Source organism: Rhinoderma darwinii, chromosome 1 (assembly GCF_050947455.1).
Source record: "Rhinoderma darwinii isolate aRhiDar2 chromosome 1, aRhiDar2.hap1, whole genome shotgun sequence".
Classification (NCBI taxonomy): domain Eukaryota; kingdom Metazoa; phylum Chordata; class Amphibia; order Anura; family Rhinodermatidae; genus Rhinoderma; species Rhinoderma darwinii.
In genome coordinates, this window is record NC_134687.1 from 201,144,876 (window position 1) to 201,159,259 (window position 14,384).

The 14,384-nt window shown below is 45.4% G+C and overlaps 1 protein-coding gene across 5 annotated transcripts in view; it reads right to left on the reverse strand.

Annotated features, from left to right (window-relative positions):
- The window catches only part of RUFY3 (RUN and FYVE domain containing 3), a 105,104-nt gene extending 91,254 nt beyond the window's left edge, over nucleotides 1–13,850 (reverse strand). For 4 of the 5 annotated variants that reach the window (XM_075860729.1, XM_075860727.1, XM_075860726.1 and 1 more), the window contains exon 1: nucleotides 13,110–13,850. In XM_075860729.1, the coding sequence (XP_075716844.1) occupies nucleotides 13,110–13,524 (415 nt within the window). In that variant the 5' untranslated portion in view covers nucleotides 13,525–13,850. The remainder of the gene's footprint in view (nucleotides 1–13,109) is intronic. The other variant, XM_075860733.1, reaches the window with a different exon arrangement.
- Nucleotides 13,851–14,384: the final 534 nt, after the last annotated feature.

Consider the following 14,384-nt stretch of genomic DNA (forward strand, 5'->3'; position numbering starts at 1 on the left):
TGCCTATTAACCCCTTAGATGCAGCGCTCAAAAGCAAGCGCTGCATCTATGGTGTTTACAGGCAGATCGGATGACTGCTCCGGGAGACCGGAGGCCTAATAATGGCCTCCTGTCTGCAGAGTACAGATGCTTGCTAGGTCCCGCCCAGAGGCGGGGCCTAAAAGGCATTCGGTCGCAGTAACAAGATGGTGCAGGCTCAGGAGCGGAGCCTGCGACATCAGCCGCCGGTGTCAGCTGTGTGTTACAGCTGACACCATGCTGTAACAGCAGGGAACGGCGCTAGCTCCGATCCCTGCCATTAACCTCTTAGGGTATGTGCACACACACTAATTACGTCCGTAATTGACGGACGTATTTCGGCCGCAAGTACCGGACCGAACACAGTGCAGGGAGCCGGGCTCCTAGCATCATACTTATGTACGATGCTAGGAGTCCCTGCCTCGCTGCAGGACAACTGTCCCGTACTGTAATCATGTTTTCAGTACGGGACAGTAGTTCCACGGAGAGGCAGGGACTCCTAGCATCGTACATAAGTATGATGCTAGGAGCCCGGCTCCCTGCACTGTGTTCGGTCCACTACTTGCGGCCGAAATACGTCCGTCAATTACGGACGTAATTAGTGTGTGTGCACATACCCTTAGATGCCGCTATCAAGGCATCAACACAATGTGATCGGACCGGGAGGATGCCGATCGTTGCTATGGCAACCGATGGCCTAACAATGGCCTCCTGGTCTGCTGCGTACGATAGCCTATTAGGCCCCGCCCACAGACGGGACCTAATAGGCTTGCTGTCAGTAAATGACTAACAGCTCTAATGTATTACACTACGTGAGTAGCGCAATGAATTAAAGTAAAGATCAGAGGTGCAGGTCCTCAAGTCCCCTAGTGGGACAAAAAAAGGTTTAATAAAAGTGTAAAGGGATAAATTTTGAAGTTAATAAAACAAACACTGCTTTTTTTCCTATAAGTCTTTTATTATAGGAAAAAAATGAACGAGTACAGATATTTGGTATTGCCGCGTCCGTAATGACACAATCTATAAAACTATGTATAATGTTATTTTTCCCACATGGTAAAAACCGCAAAAAAAACAATAAAATCAAAAAATTGTGATTAAGGCATAGTTTTTTATCACCACCCCTCCCAAAATATGGATTAAAAAAAATTGATCATACAGTCCCATGTACCCCAAAATAGTACCAAAAACTACAACCCGTCCCGCAATAAACAAGCCCTTAACCAGTTAGTGACCTCCAATACGCCTTTTCACGGCAGCCACTAATGGGCTTTATTCTGATGCAATAGCCTTTTTACGGCACTGCATCAGAATAAACAAAGAGCAGGGAGCCGTTAAATGTCCCTGCTCTCAGCTACTGTAGGTAGCTGCTCTAACTGGTGAGAGCGATATAAGTATTGATCTCACCGGTTTAACCCCTCGGATGCGGCACTCAATAGCGAGCACCGCATCCGAGGGGTTTTGGAAAGAGGGAGGCAGCTTCCACTCTCTCCCACCGACACACGGCGAGAAGATTGCAGAGTGTCTTCTATGGCAGCCGGGGGCCTAATAATAGAAAAGAAAAGAGAGACCCAGCTGGCTGGCAGGCATAATACTGTCAAAAGGTTCAACTAATTTGCGGTTAAGCAAAAAGAGGGGGAATGCCCTTATTTCCAGCCAGCTCCAAAAGCATGAGATAAGATAAAATATAACTTTTATTGGATATAGTTAAATAAGTAAACAAAAAAAAACAAAAAAAAACGACACTCATTAAAAATTAGCCAATGCTCACTGGCAGTGGGGAATTTTGCATATCTAAGATGCAATCAGTCAGTACAGTGTGGTATGTCTATATTTGGACAGCGTCTGCAGTACGCTGTAATTCCTAAGGGTATGTTCGCACGCTGAGCCAAAAACGTCTGAAAATACGGAGTCGTTTTCAAGGGAACACAGCACCTGATTTTCAGACGTTTTTTGAGCAACTCCCGTTTTTCGCGCCGTTTTTGGAGCCGTTTTCAATAGAGTCTATGAGAAAAGAGCTCCAAAAACGTCCCAAGAAGTGTCCTGCACTTCTTTTGACGAGGCTGTAATTTTACGCGTCGTCTTTTGACAGCTGTCAAACGACGACGCGTAAATTACAGGTCGTCTGCACAGTACGTCGGCAAACCCATTCAAATGAATGGGCAGATGTTTGCCGACGTATTGGAGCCCTATTTTCAGGCGTAAATCGAGGCATAATACGCCTCGTTTACGCCTGAAAATAGGTCGTGTGAACCCAGCCTAAGTCAAATAGTAACAGTGGCCGACAGTCAGTGAAGCACTGCGGTTAAAACATAGAAAGAAGCCCCCCCGACATGTTTCGCTACAAACGTAGCGTCCTCAGGGGTTCAATTGGGCCTACTGACGGCGTGTTGCCACCCTTCTTAAAGCCTCGGGCCACCATGACAGTGGGCGTCGGTCCGCGAGGATCCAATAGAAGGAGGCTAAACAGACCGGCCGTCATTAATGGGACGGACAGGTCTTAAGGCCAATCAAGATGGCCGATAAGACTGCACCAATCAGAAATCGAGGAAGGCACGCCTGCGCACAAGGCGTTCGAGTACACCGAGAAATAAGAAGAAGTGCGAGAGAACAAGAAGTGCGAGAGAACAAGAAGTGCGAGAGAACAAGAAGTGCGAGAGAACAAGAAGTGCGAGAGAACAAGAAGTGCGCATGTCACTGCACTTAGAGTGTCGGAAAAAGAAAAAAAACTACAAGGTAAGTAAAATAGACTAACATAGAGCCAAGAAGGAGGTAACCAGGTATTTGGTTAGCTGATAGTTATTGCAGATCACAGAAACAATACGTGTGGAAAAACCACACTGTGTCCGTGCTGGCGTATAAAAAGATGAAATACTTGAGAAATCATAATAAAAATGAATAACGATTATAAAAATAATTTTTACAAGATGTTGGATAAATAAATAAATGTAAAGAGTAACAATGACTAACAGTGTATGTGTTAGTGTATGGGTGTATAAAGGGAAAAATGAAAAGTGATAAAAGAGAAGTGAAACAAAATATATGATCAGATAAGATCATCATATAATTAGGAAACTTAAAATACGAAATAATGAATACAAAGGTAAATTAGCTGTGCACGTGACAATACTCAGACATGTGTGGGGGGAGGTAAAGGGATGTAAATGAAAAATGAGTGAATGTGCCGTTTCCAGAAAAAAGTGCTGGTATCAAGTCCCTGAGGGAATAGACTTGGATACAGTCATAAGGGTAAGCCAAGCGATGGAAACCATAAATCACACTGGATTAATGATTGAATGAAAGTCCAAAAAATTAAAAGGAAAAAAATAAAAGGATAAGAAAACTGGAAGGAAGGGGGATTTGTTATCCTAGATGTACAACTAGGACTATAGATATAAACGCCGTAAGATTGGTCATATTCAGGAATAGTACCTATTTATGTCTTTTTTTTTTTTTTTTATATGAATATTTTTATTTTAAAATCACAGATAAGTGATGATCAGAGGAAGTAGAAAGGCTAGTGGTCAAAGAGATCCCTTAAAAAGGGGGATCAAAAGTTATAGAGCAGTGCCCCCTTTGTTCAAAGAAAGGCATCATAGGTGAAGCCCTCATTGAGACAATAAGGGCTCAAGGAGCTCAACCTCTAGATCGACCGGGCTTCCTCCTGGAGGAGTTTCTTGTCAAGATCACCAGCTCTGGGGCCCAATTTTAGTTTGTGTGATCCCCCAGATTTGGAGATTTTTAGTGTTCCCATTGTGTGTAGATCTAATATGTCTAGATAGTGGAGTGTCTTCATTATTGTTCTCTCTCGGACACGCAGGATCCACCTGTAATCTATCACATCTAAGTTCACAGACTGACGGATTGAGGTCATAGCGAATGATACAGCTGCTCTGTATAGAGAATACAGATCAGCTGTATCGCAAAAAGTAAAAATAATTTTTAATAAAAACTATTAAGAACGTTGCACTAATCACACTGACTGACCTTTTTATTAAAAATAAATAAATGCCCTTCAAAAGGTTTATATAGCCTTTAAGCTCTGGACTGCTGTTATAATATGTATATTATACTCCCTTCCCTGGAGACAAGCTTCATTTCTGCTTTTGATCAGACGCCATATTAAATTTTAGATTACACCGTTTTCTCTTCCTCTGTGCTATGGTATCAGAGTCAGTACCAAGTCTGCCTGCTCGGAGGACACTACTGTATCCTTCCTTCAGCATAGCAGAGCCAGGGATGCTAAACGGAGATCTTCCGTCGAACTGTGTGTCAGGAGCCGGTTTAATCATCAGCTTTAACTGATGGGGGGGGTCTTGGGATTTGGGGAGCTTATGCGGAGCAGTCCATGCAATTTCATTATATGTAAAGTTCGTTCTGGTGCCTGTATGAGTGACTGAGGATAATGACCATTGAATCAAAAAGAAAACCCTTCTCCCTGAAGCCGGATTCAGACTGCCAATATGCAACGGCCCTAGCATTATATTTAGTGATAGAAGCAGCGAGAGGAAAAAAAAACATGTAAGCGACTGAAACATGAAGTGCCCTAATAGAACACGAGAAACTTTAGTTTGGGCCAGAGTTTCCCTTTAAGTGGGGATAACGAAATTGGTTCTGAAAAGGTTCTCAGAATAACTCCCAGCAAAACATAAACACCTCCTTTCATCCAGAAAAACACCCATGAGGCCCATAATGTAGGCAAGCAGAGAAAATAATATCTATTCTAGAGCAGCATATAATCAATAGTCTTATACATTACATAAGAGACATCCTGCGTGAGGGGCCCTGGACACGACGTACATACAGAGAACTGTAGATACAGTACATGACACCTAATGTTTAGCTATGGTGATGAAGGCTTACTAAAAAAACTGCATTAAGTAATATGTAAACGGTTTACGGTGAAAAATCTGTGTCCTGTGGGCTCAAAATACGGTAGCTCCCAATCCAAGAAAGGAACAATATTCCTGAAAGACCCCGCCTAGATACACAAGATATTAGATTAATACACCAGAATAATAAAAGGGCATCATCTTGTAACAACATTAGGACAGCATCCAGTACACACCGGTACGGAGAAACTAACATGACATCAATGGCCATAGAAATGTGTTATTAGTGTCAAACTTGGTAGGTTGGTATATATATATATATATATATATATATATATATATATATTTTAGTCTGCTTGTCCAGTAAAAAGTAGCAAAGAAAAAAAAAAAAAACTGCATCTCTGCGCCACACAGACCTTACATAGTTACATAGTTAGTACGGCTGAAAAAAGACACATGTCCATCAAGTTCAACCAAGGGAAGGGAAAAGGGAAGGAAAAATTTCTACACATAGGAGCTAATACTTTTTTGTTCTAGGAAATTATCTAACCCTTTTTTAAAGCCATCTACTGTCCCTGCTGTGACCAGCTCCTGCGGTGACTATTCCATAGATTCACAGTTCTCACAGTAAAGAAGCCTTGTCGCCTCTGCAGCTTGAACCTTTTTTTCTCCAGACGGAGGGAGTGCCCCCTTGTTTTTTGAGGGGGTTTTACAAGGAACAGGATTTGACCATATTTTTTTGTATGTGCCATTAATATATTTATATAAGTTAATCATGTCCCCCCTTAGTTGTCTTTTTTCAAGGCTAAATAGGTTTAATTCTTTCAATCTTTCCTCATAACTTAAATTCTCCATGCCCCTAATTAGCTTCGTTGCTCTTCTTTGTATTTTTTCCAACTCCAGGGCATCCTTTCTATGAACTGGAGCCCAGAACTGAACTGCATATTCTAGATGAGGCCTCACTAATGCTTTGTAAAGTGGTAATATTACATCCCTGTCCCGCGAGTCCATGCCTCTTTTAATACACGACAATATCCTGCTGGCCTTTGAAGCAGCTGATTGACACTGCATGCTGTTATTGAGTTTATGATTTACAAGTACACCCAGATCCTTCTCAACAAGTGAATCCGCCAGTGTAGCTCCCCCTAGGACATATGATGCATGCAGGTTGTTGGTACCCAGATGCATAACTTTACATTTATCCACATTAAACTTCATCTGCCAAGTGGACGCCCAAACACTTAGTTTGTTTAAATCTGCCTGCAATTCATGAACATCTTCCATAGTCTGAACTATATTGCATAGCTTGGTGTCATCTGCAAAAATAGAAATAGTGCTATTAATCCCATCCTCTATATCATTAATAAATAAGTTGAATAGTAGGGGTCCCAGCACTGAACCCTGGGGTACACCACAAGTGATTTTAGCCAATGTGAAAGTTTAAGAGGATTTGTCACCAGTTTATTAATTCCCTATCTCCTAATTTATCTAATAGGCGCTTTGGTGCTGATAACTACAATGTGATATTAGTTTATTATTTGAAAAATTCTGAGCATTTTTCTAAATATGCTAATGTGGCTCTAATAGCCAAATAGGAGGTGACTCTTTTCACTCTGGGCGGTGTAATGTTTTCTGTATGACGCTGTCCAATCAGCATACATCTTCTCCCCATTCCCTGCCCAGCAACACAGTGTGATCTTATAGTATACAGCTTCCATTCCCGACTGTGTCATAGCTCCGGTTGTTTCACAGCTCCGGCTTTGGACCACACTGTTCTAGGTGGCCCACAGCTGGAAATATGGCTATTTGAAGCGATCCCCCTTCCCTCCAGCCTCAGTCTCTTAGGCCTCATGCACACGGATGTGCAAGTAATCACGGCCCCCAACTGCACGGCCCATAAGAAACTAAATGTAGGACATGCTCCATAATTCCCGGCAGGGACACCTAGCCGTAGCGATACGGAAAGGTGTCCGCAGCCAATAAAACCGGGTGCGTCCGTAATTGCGGAATACATTACGGTGCGCAATTACGGAGATTATTTACGGTTGTGTGCATGGGCCTCACACTGTGTGAAGAAGCTTCATGCAGATAGGACGGCGTCAGAGGCTGTGAAGTAGCTCCACCTCAGGAGAATCACTGATATTGACACCCACTTGTCTAGGGTAGCCTCAGTCTCTCATACTGTGTGAAGCAGCTTCATGCTGATAGGATGGCGTCAAAGGCTGTGAAGTAGCTCCACCTCAGGAGAATCACTGGTATTGACACCCACTTGTCTAGTGCTGCCTCAGTCTCTCACACTGTGTGAAGAAGCTTCATGCTGATAGGACAGTGTCAGAGGCTGCGAGGTAGCTCCACCTCAGGAGAATCACTGGTATTGACACCCACTTGTCTAGTGCAGCCTCATTTGCATATCCAGAAAAAAGGCTCATAACTTAAATTAATAAAAGTTTTGGGACACAATTTTTCACCAGCATGATCAGTGTGACAGCGCCTATTAGATTAGCTAGGAGATAGGTCATTACTGAACTAGTGACAGACCCACTTTAAATGGAGTCGGTCAGTAGATTTTACGCTACTAAACGGCTGATATAGCTATTGGGTAATGGATTAGTTACATAGCTGTGTTGCTGCAGTTACTGCTTGCATTAGTGGAAATAATAACTTATAATGTAACGCGCACCATGCCCCCCTGGACCAGCGAGAGTCCGACATCTAACGCTCGAACCACGCCCCTCCCCAGTGAAGTTGATTTTACAGTTAAATAGTGTCCAGCGGTCCGATTTCAGCCAGGAGTATTTTCTGTGGAAAAACGTTGTCATTCTGGCTAAACGAACAGTTTATTAGTTGAAGCGTACCGTCACCGCTGTGAACATGGGGTCCCGCGTATTCAGGAGCTGCAGGTCCTCCCACCGCTAATTGACAGCTTTCCCTCTATTACTTGATGCTTTTTTGAAAAATATAATATTACAGGTTATGAGTACTAGATTACAAGTGATGGGATGTTGACCCAGGGATTTGTTCTGATTGCTACATTTCGAGTCGGAGGAATTTTTCCCCGAATGAGGAAATGGTCATCCACCTCATGGGGGATTTTGCCTTCCTCTGGATTAACACATTAGGATTGTAGGTTTGACTTGATCCAACCGCTAATTCACAGTATTCTACCTTTAAGTGAGCATAGGGAGAATTCTGTCAGTCAACGGCGGGAGGGAGGGGGAGCCTGCATCTCCGAAGATGACTGACTCCATGTTCACATCAATGGCAGCAAGCTGCAACCAATAAACTGTTAGTTTAGTCAGAATACAAAATTTTTACACTGAAAATAACAAGGCTGAAATCAGCGCCTAAAACGACAGCATAAGGCCAGATTTACGTTAGTTTTTTCGCGTCCGAGTTGCACCCGTGCGGGACCCGTTCTCACGGATCCCTCATAGACTTGAGTCTATCGAGGGATCTGTGAAAACGGGAGAAAATATGACGTTCTATTTTTCAACGGACCCTTCACACGGTCCGTTGAAACAACGGCCGTGTGAACGTCCCCATTGAAATACACGCAGCTGTGTGATGGCCGTTGTTTTAATGGCCGTCACACAGATGTAGACTATAGTCATCTGAATTCGGCCTAAGGCCCCATGCACACGACCGTAAAAAACCTCAGTTTTTGCGGACCGCAATTGCGGTCTGCAAAAACGGAGCCATTCACTTTAATTGAACACTGACACCTTTCCGTAGCACTACGGAAGGGTGTCCGTGCCGTGAAAATGTTCCGGGAATTATGGAACATGTCCGTTCTTTCGCATTTTGCGTGCCGTACTCCCATACTTTGTATGGGAGCACAGCCCAAAAATGCGGCTGTCAGTCAGCGGCCGGCCGTGCCCGCAATCGCGGGCCGTGATTGCGGGCACGGTCGTGTGCATGGGGCCTTAGGGCGAGTTCACACGTAGTGTAAATACTGTTGATTTTCTGCAACGGATTTCATTGCAGAAAATCCACAGCATAATACAGTGCAGCAGAGTGGATGAGATGTGAACAAATGTCATCCACACGATGCGCAAATGAGCGGAAAAAACTATCAGAAATTGACCTGTGGTGCGGTTTTTTAATCCACAGCACGTCAATTGTATTTGTTTAATCGCTGCTTATTTGTTGCAGATTTTCCCCATTGAATTCAATCGGTAGGTAGAACCCGCAACAAATAGCAGATGCTGCGATTTTTTGCGGCGGAAAAGCGGCGATTCTGCCGCAAAAAAAATAAATAAAAAAAATCTTATGCCCAGAATTCCGTGTTTCTTCATCCACACCGGTCTCCTGGGATGGCATTTTATCCCATGAGACCACGTCATCCCAAGAGGACGGCCTGCAGGACAGCAGAGGGACACGTCGCCATGGCTACATAAGTATGAATGTTTTTTCAGAAAGATGGCTGACAGTAACTAACAATGAAGCATTGCCTTTGACCATTGTTGTTTTCAGAGACAGGGGTGAGAAACCAGCAGGTCACCTTAGGCGGGATTCACACGACCGGGTCGTTCCCGAGCCCGAGTGTCGGCCGGTAAAATCGGCCATTTTGCCCGGCCGGTTTGCATAAAGTTATGCATCCGTGCCGGGCCGGGCAGATCCGGACAGTGACATCAGCGGCAGCTCCTGAAGGGGAATCCCCATGTGTTCGGGGATTCCGCTTCAGGAGTTTCCCCTGTTGTCACTGCCCAGATATGGACAGAGACATCAAGCGCTCTGTCCAGGAGCGGAATCCCCGAAAACACGGGGATTCCGCTCCTTCAAGGAGCTAAAGTGCGGCTAGCACATAGCAGAGCGGGGAGATACCTCCCTGCTCTGCTATAGTGGCGCCGCTACAGTAGTAGCAGCCGCAGCAGCTGCTGCTACTACTACTACTAGCGGCGCCATCGAAGGTGTCGCCGAGCCAGGGTGCTTTTAACAAGCAGGGGAAGGGAGCCAGCGCAGCGCTCAATTCCACCTGCTGTACACCCCGGCCCTGCCACACAGTGTACAGCGATGCCATTCGTCAGAATGGCATCAACTCCTCCTCCTCACATGCACTCTGCGCTGTGAGGAGGAGGAGATAGAGCGCAAGAGCCGGGAAACCCGGCCATCACTCGGAACACATTCCGGTGATGGCCGTGTAATACCCGGCCCCATAGACTTCTATGGGAGCCGGGCGGCCGGGTGCCCGGGCAAAGATAGAGCATGTCCTATTTTTTGACGGCCGGATTTCCCGGCCGTCAAAAAATCGGTCGTGTGAATAGCCCCATTAGGGGTCTATCATTCCTAATGCAGCCGGGTGCCGGCCGATTTATGAACGGCCGGCACCCGGCCGGGAAACCCTGCCGTGTGAATGAGGCCTTAGTCTATAAGCAAAGCCTGGATGAGCCCAAAACAGTGTCCCCTTCTTAGTCCACTTAGTATGCTGTATAGGAAGACAAGAAGAGAGAGGGGACGTTGTTGGGCGGCCGTCCTGGGATACCCTATAGAACTACAAGACCTGATCAGGGACGACTGGAGAAAACAATCAGTAACGCCTTATTCACAAGAACGTTGAGGTTGGCTGTGTGACGGACGTATTTTAAACGGCCGTCACAAGACTGCATGAAAGTCAATATATTTCTATGGGCTATTCACACAGCCGTTGTTTTAGCAGACTGTGTACACCCGGTGAAAAAAATATAGGACATGTACTATTTTTATCTGTTTTCACGGATGCCTCAATAGACTCAAATCTACGAGGGATCTTTGAAATAGTGTCCCGCACGGATGCAAATCAGCTGTGAAAAACACCAGTTTTTTCACTGCCAATTTGACACACATTCGTGTGCATAAGGCCAGGTACACACCTGCGTGGTCTTTCCATTGTTCTGCTCCGTTAGAGGAGCAGAACAATGAAAATACCGGAAGCAGTGTTTCCGTTGTACGACGGACAACACCGGCGGCGGACGAGGATGAGGGGATTTTTTTTGCTCCCTGTAGGAGCAGAATCCCCAATCCCCGGCCAGCGTTGCCGAAGCTGTGGCCAGGGATTCCGCTCCAGCAGACCATAGGCCGGGAAACCCTGTCGTGTGAATAGGGCCTAACACCTCATGCACACGACTGAGTGTGCCGTCCGAGTCCCGTCAGTGATCCGAGGAAAGTTAAGACATGTTTTATCTTTCCTCGGATCGGAGACTCGGACCATTTTTCACCCGCTAAAGTGAATGGGTCCGTGAAGATTTATCGGGTGCCACTCGGATGCCGTCAAAAACGGCCCGAGACCTAAGAGAAAAGGATGTTAGATATCACTTTATTAGAAGGAGTACATACTGTTGCAAAGTAACAGTCTACTGCTAGAGAGCAACCTACTATTGAGCAAAACGGATACTCTTATGTCAAGAACAATACACTGGGATATAATACGTTCTAAAGAAAGGATTCCTGTGTTATGCACCGTCCCCTTACGACTCAAGTAAATCCCTATAACCAAAGAGTCTTGGTGCTCAAAGCTCACAAAAGTCCCACCCAAAAAATCTAGCAGCAGTGGGGACCACTTCAATGTGACATACCAGAGTGATGCTGGAGGTCCGGGAAAGAGAAGTATCAAATGTGGATGCAGCTGAAATATCTACTTTTTTTTTCTTCAGATTATAAAAATACTAGATTAATACCTGAAGGGTGGGTTTAAATAAAAGCCTTCAGTTATGAAAGGTCTCTTACTCCGAAAATACAAGTCTTTAATGGCACGCTTAACGTACTGCTGCTTGTGGTCCAGCGCAATGCTGGACATCAGATTGTTAGGGTATGTGCACACGATAAGTGTCTTTTACGTCTGAAAAGACAGACTGTTTTCTGGAGAAAACAGCTGCCTCGTTTCAGACGTAAATGCTCCTCCTCGCATTTTGCGAGGATTCTCTGACAGCCGTAAATCTTGAGCTGTGCTTCATTGAGTTCAATGAAGAACGGCTCAAATTACGTCTGAAAGAAGTGTCCTGCATATAATGTGTATAAGTGTCCTGCACTTCTTTTGACGAGGCTGTATTTTTACGCGTCGTCGTTTGACAGCTGTCAAACGACGACGCGTAAATTACATGTTGTCTGCACAGTACGTCGGCAAACCCATTCAAATGAATGGGCAGATGTTTGCCGACGTATTGTAGCCCTATTTTCAGACGTAACACGAGGCATAATACGCCTCGTTTACGTCTGCAAATAAGTCGTGTGAACCCTGCCTCAGCCAACGCCACAGATTTTATGCGATTGACAGAGAATCTCAGATCTGTGGGCGTTCCAGGACTTCTCCGATCACAAAGAATAAGGATTGGACTGGTAGGACTTGCCATCGGTGTCCTCTGAACTGTCCTGCCAGGGGTGTCAGGTAACTGCCCTTTTCCATTGCAACATAGAAATAAATTAAATCTGTCACCGTGACTAAAGCCGGCCATACACTGTAGACTTTAGAGTATTTTACTGCAGTCGGGGCCTTGTCATGACACAAAGGAGCGTTACAAACCCAGACTCAGGGCCCATTCAGACGAGCGTGAATCTTAAGCGTGTGCTGTGCATGGAAATCACGCACAGCACACAGACCCATTGATTTCAACGGGGCCGTTCACACACGCAGGAGTTTTCGTGCAGCGAGAGTCCGCTACATGTCCTATACTGGTGCGTTTTCACACACCTACCCGCCCATTGAAGTCAACGGGCGCGTGAAAACCACGCACACTACACGGATGCACATCTGTGCGCAGTTTGCGCATCAATTTAATTTAAAAAAATGTGCTTTGCGAGTGCGTGAAAAACACATTCCACTCGCAAAGCACAGATGCAATAACAACTCACACGGACCAGATTTACACACGTAGATCTGTCACGCTCGTGAGAATGTAGCCTTAATGCAGATGCCTGTGGAAAAGTTCATCTGACATTTTTAGACGTTTTCAAATAGAATACTTAAGTCGTTGGTGCCAAATGACATCTATATGTACCCCATTAATAGAAGCCCAGGACACACTGGCTGTGGCCACCTGATGGATCTCAGCCAATCAGCTGCTCAATTTACAAACAGAAAACACTATGTTGCGGTGCTTCAAACAGGGTTTTGAGGGGCACCAATGGACTGTCTCTTGGGGCATCTATTAACAGTTACGATGACAGATTCCCTTTAAAGGGGCAGTCGGTGACAGCGGACCTTGGAATGATTGTTTGGTGGACAGCTCTCTATAGTCATTAGAAATCAGATCCTGCTCAATCTTCCCCACCATCAACTTGACTCACTTTTTGGGACTTTGTCGGCGCTGCTGTTGCTTCCACTGCCGGCGCCTGTGTAGTTCATCATCAGCATCATGAGCTGGAGAGAAGATGTAGGAGAAAGGCCCCCGGATCCAGGTGAGGAAGGCTCTGCGCAGCCCTGCAGAGATGATGAGGATGACAGCGAGGATGATGGAGAGATACGGGTGTAGTCCTGCTGGACCCCTGCTCCTTGAGCGCTACTAGGGGAAGATCGGACCTGCTGCTTCTGTTTGCTGGCTCCTGGGTAAAGGAATATGGGTGGTGGCAATGGAGATGCCGGAGGGGATTCTTCAGGCTCCTGACAGCCCTTCTGGTCCAGGTGTAGCGGCAGTATCTCTATGTCACGCCCACGCAGAGACTTGTCCTGGGGGCCACCATTACTACTCTGCTGCCCTTCCATGTTTCCTTACCCGACGTGTACTGTCACTTATGTGTAGAAATCCTCCTGCCAGGCGTGAGGCGTCCCCTCATCCAAATGTATGCGCTTATGATGTCTTCCCTTGAGGCTCATACATTATGTAGTATCGGTTTCCTGTACAACTCCTCACTATAACGCCGAGGCATAAGTAACAAAGATGCCGCGCAAACAGCGCTTCAGAGAGTGAGGCGCGGATAGCACAATGGCTGCACTCTCCGGTGCCCGTCGTAATCTCGCCACCCTCCAGTCCACTGTGCCCGGAACTCCCCCGACAGCCAAGCCAGGCAGAGGAGGAAGCAGACACAGGACTCTTCCTTAGCTCCTCCCCTCAAGCTGTAACCCTTTAGTGCACGGCGCGGACAACATACCACTTTATAATATTATACAAATGTTAATGTTAGAGCAAATATTTATGTGTAAAATAAAGTGTAAGCTTGCTGTCTTTTATGAAGTGATTTTTCGTTCACCGGAGCTTCTGCCACTAAAACAGCAGCGCATGTACCTTTAATATTCTGTCATTGCCTGGTTATGTTTGTAGCTGTCCCACATGACTGAATGGCGAATCTGCGCGGTTACACATGGGTAAATCTCTCCTCTCCTAATGCTTCATAATTAACCCCTTAGGGACCGAGCCTATTTTCACTACAGGATTTTTTTTCATTTTTGTATGATTACATTTACTTTACATTACTATTTGTTTTTTTGCGGGCTGAGTTGCAGATTTCTTAGTAATTATTTTTGAGGTACATATAAAGCCCTGTTCACATATGCTTCATGGCTTGCGTTCATACGACGGATTCCAACAGCATCAGGTGCACCCCATTGACTGATAATGTGGTCTG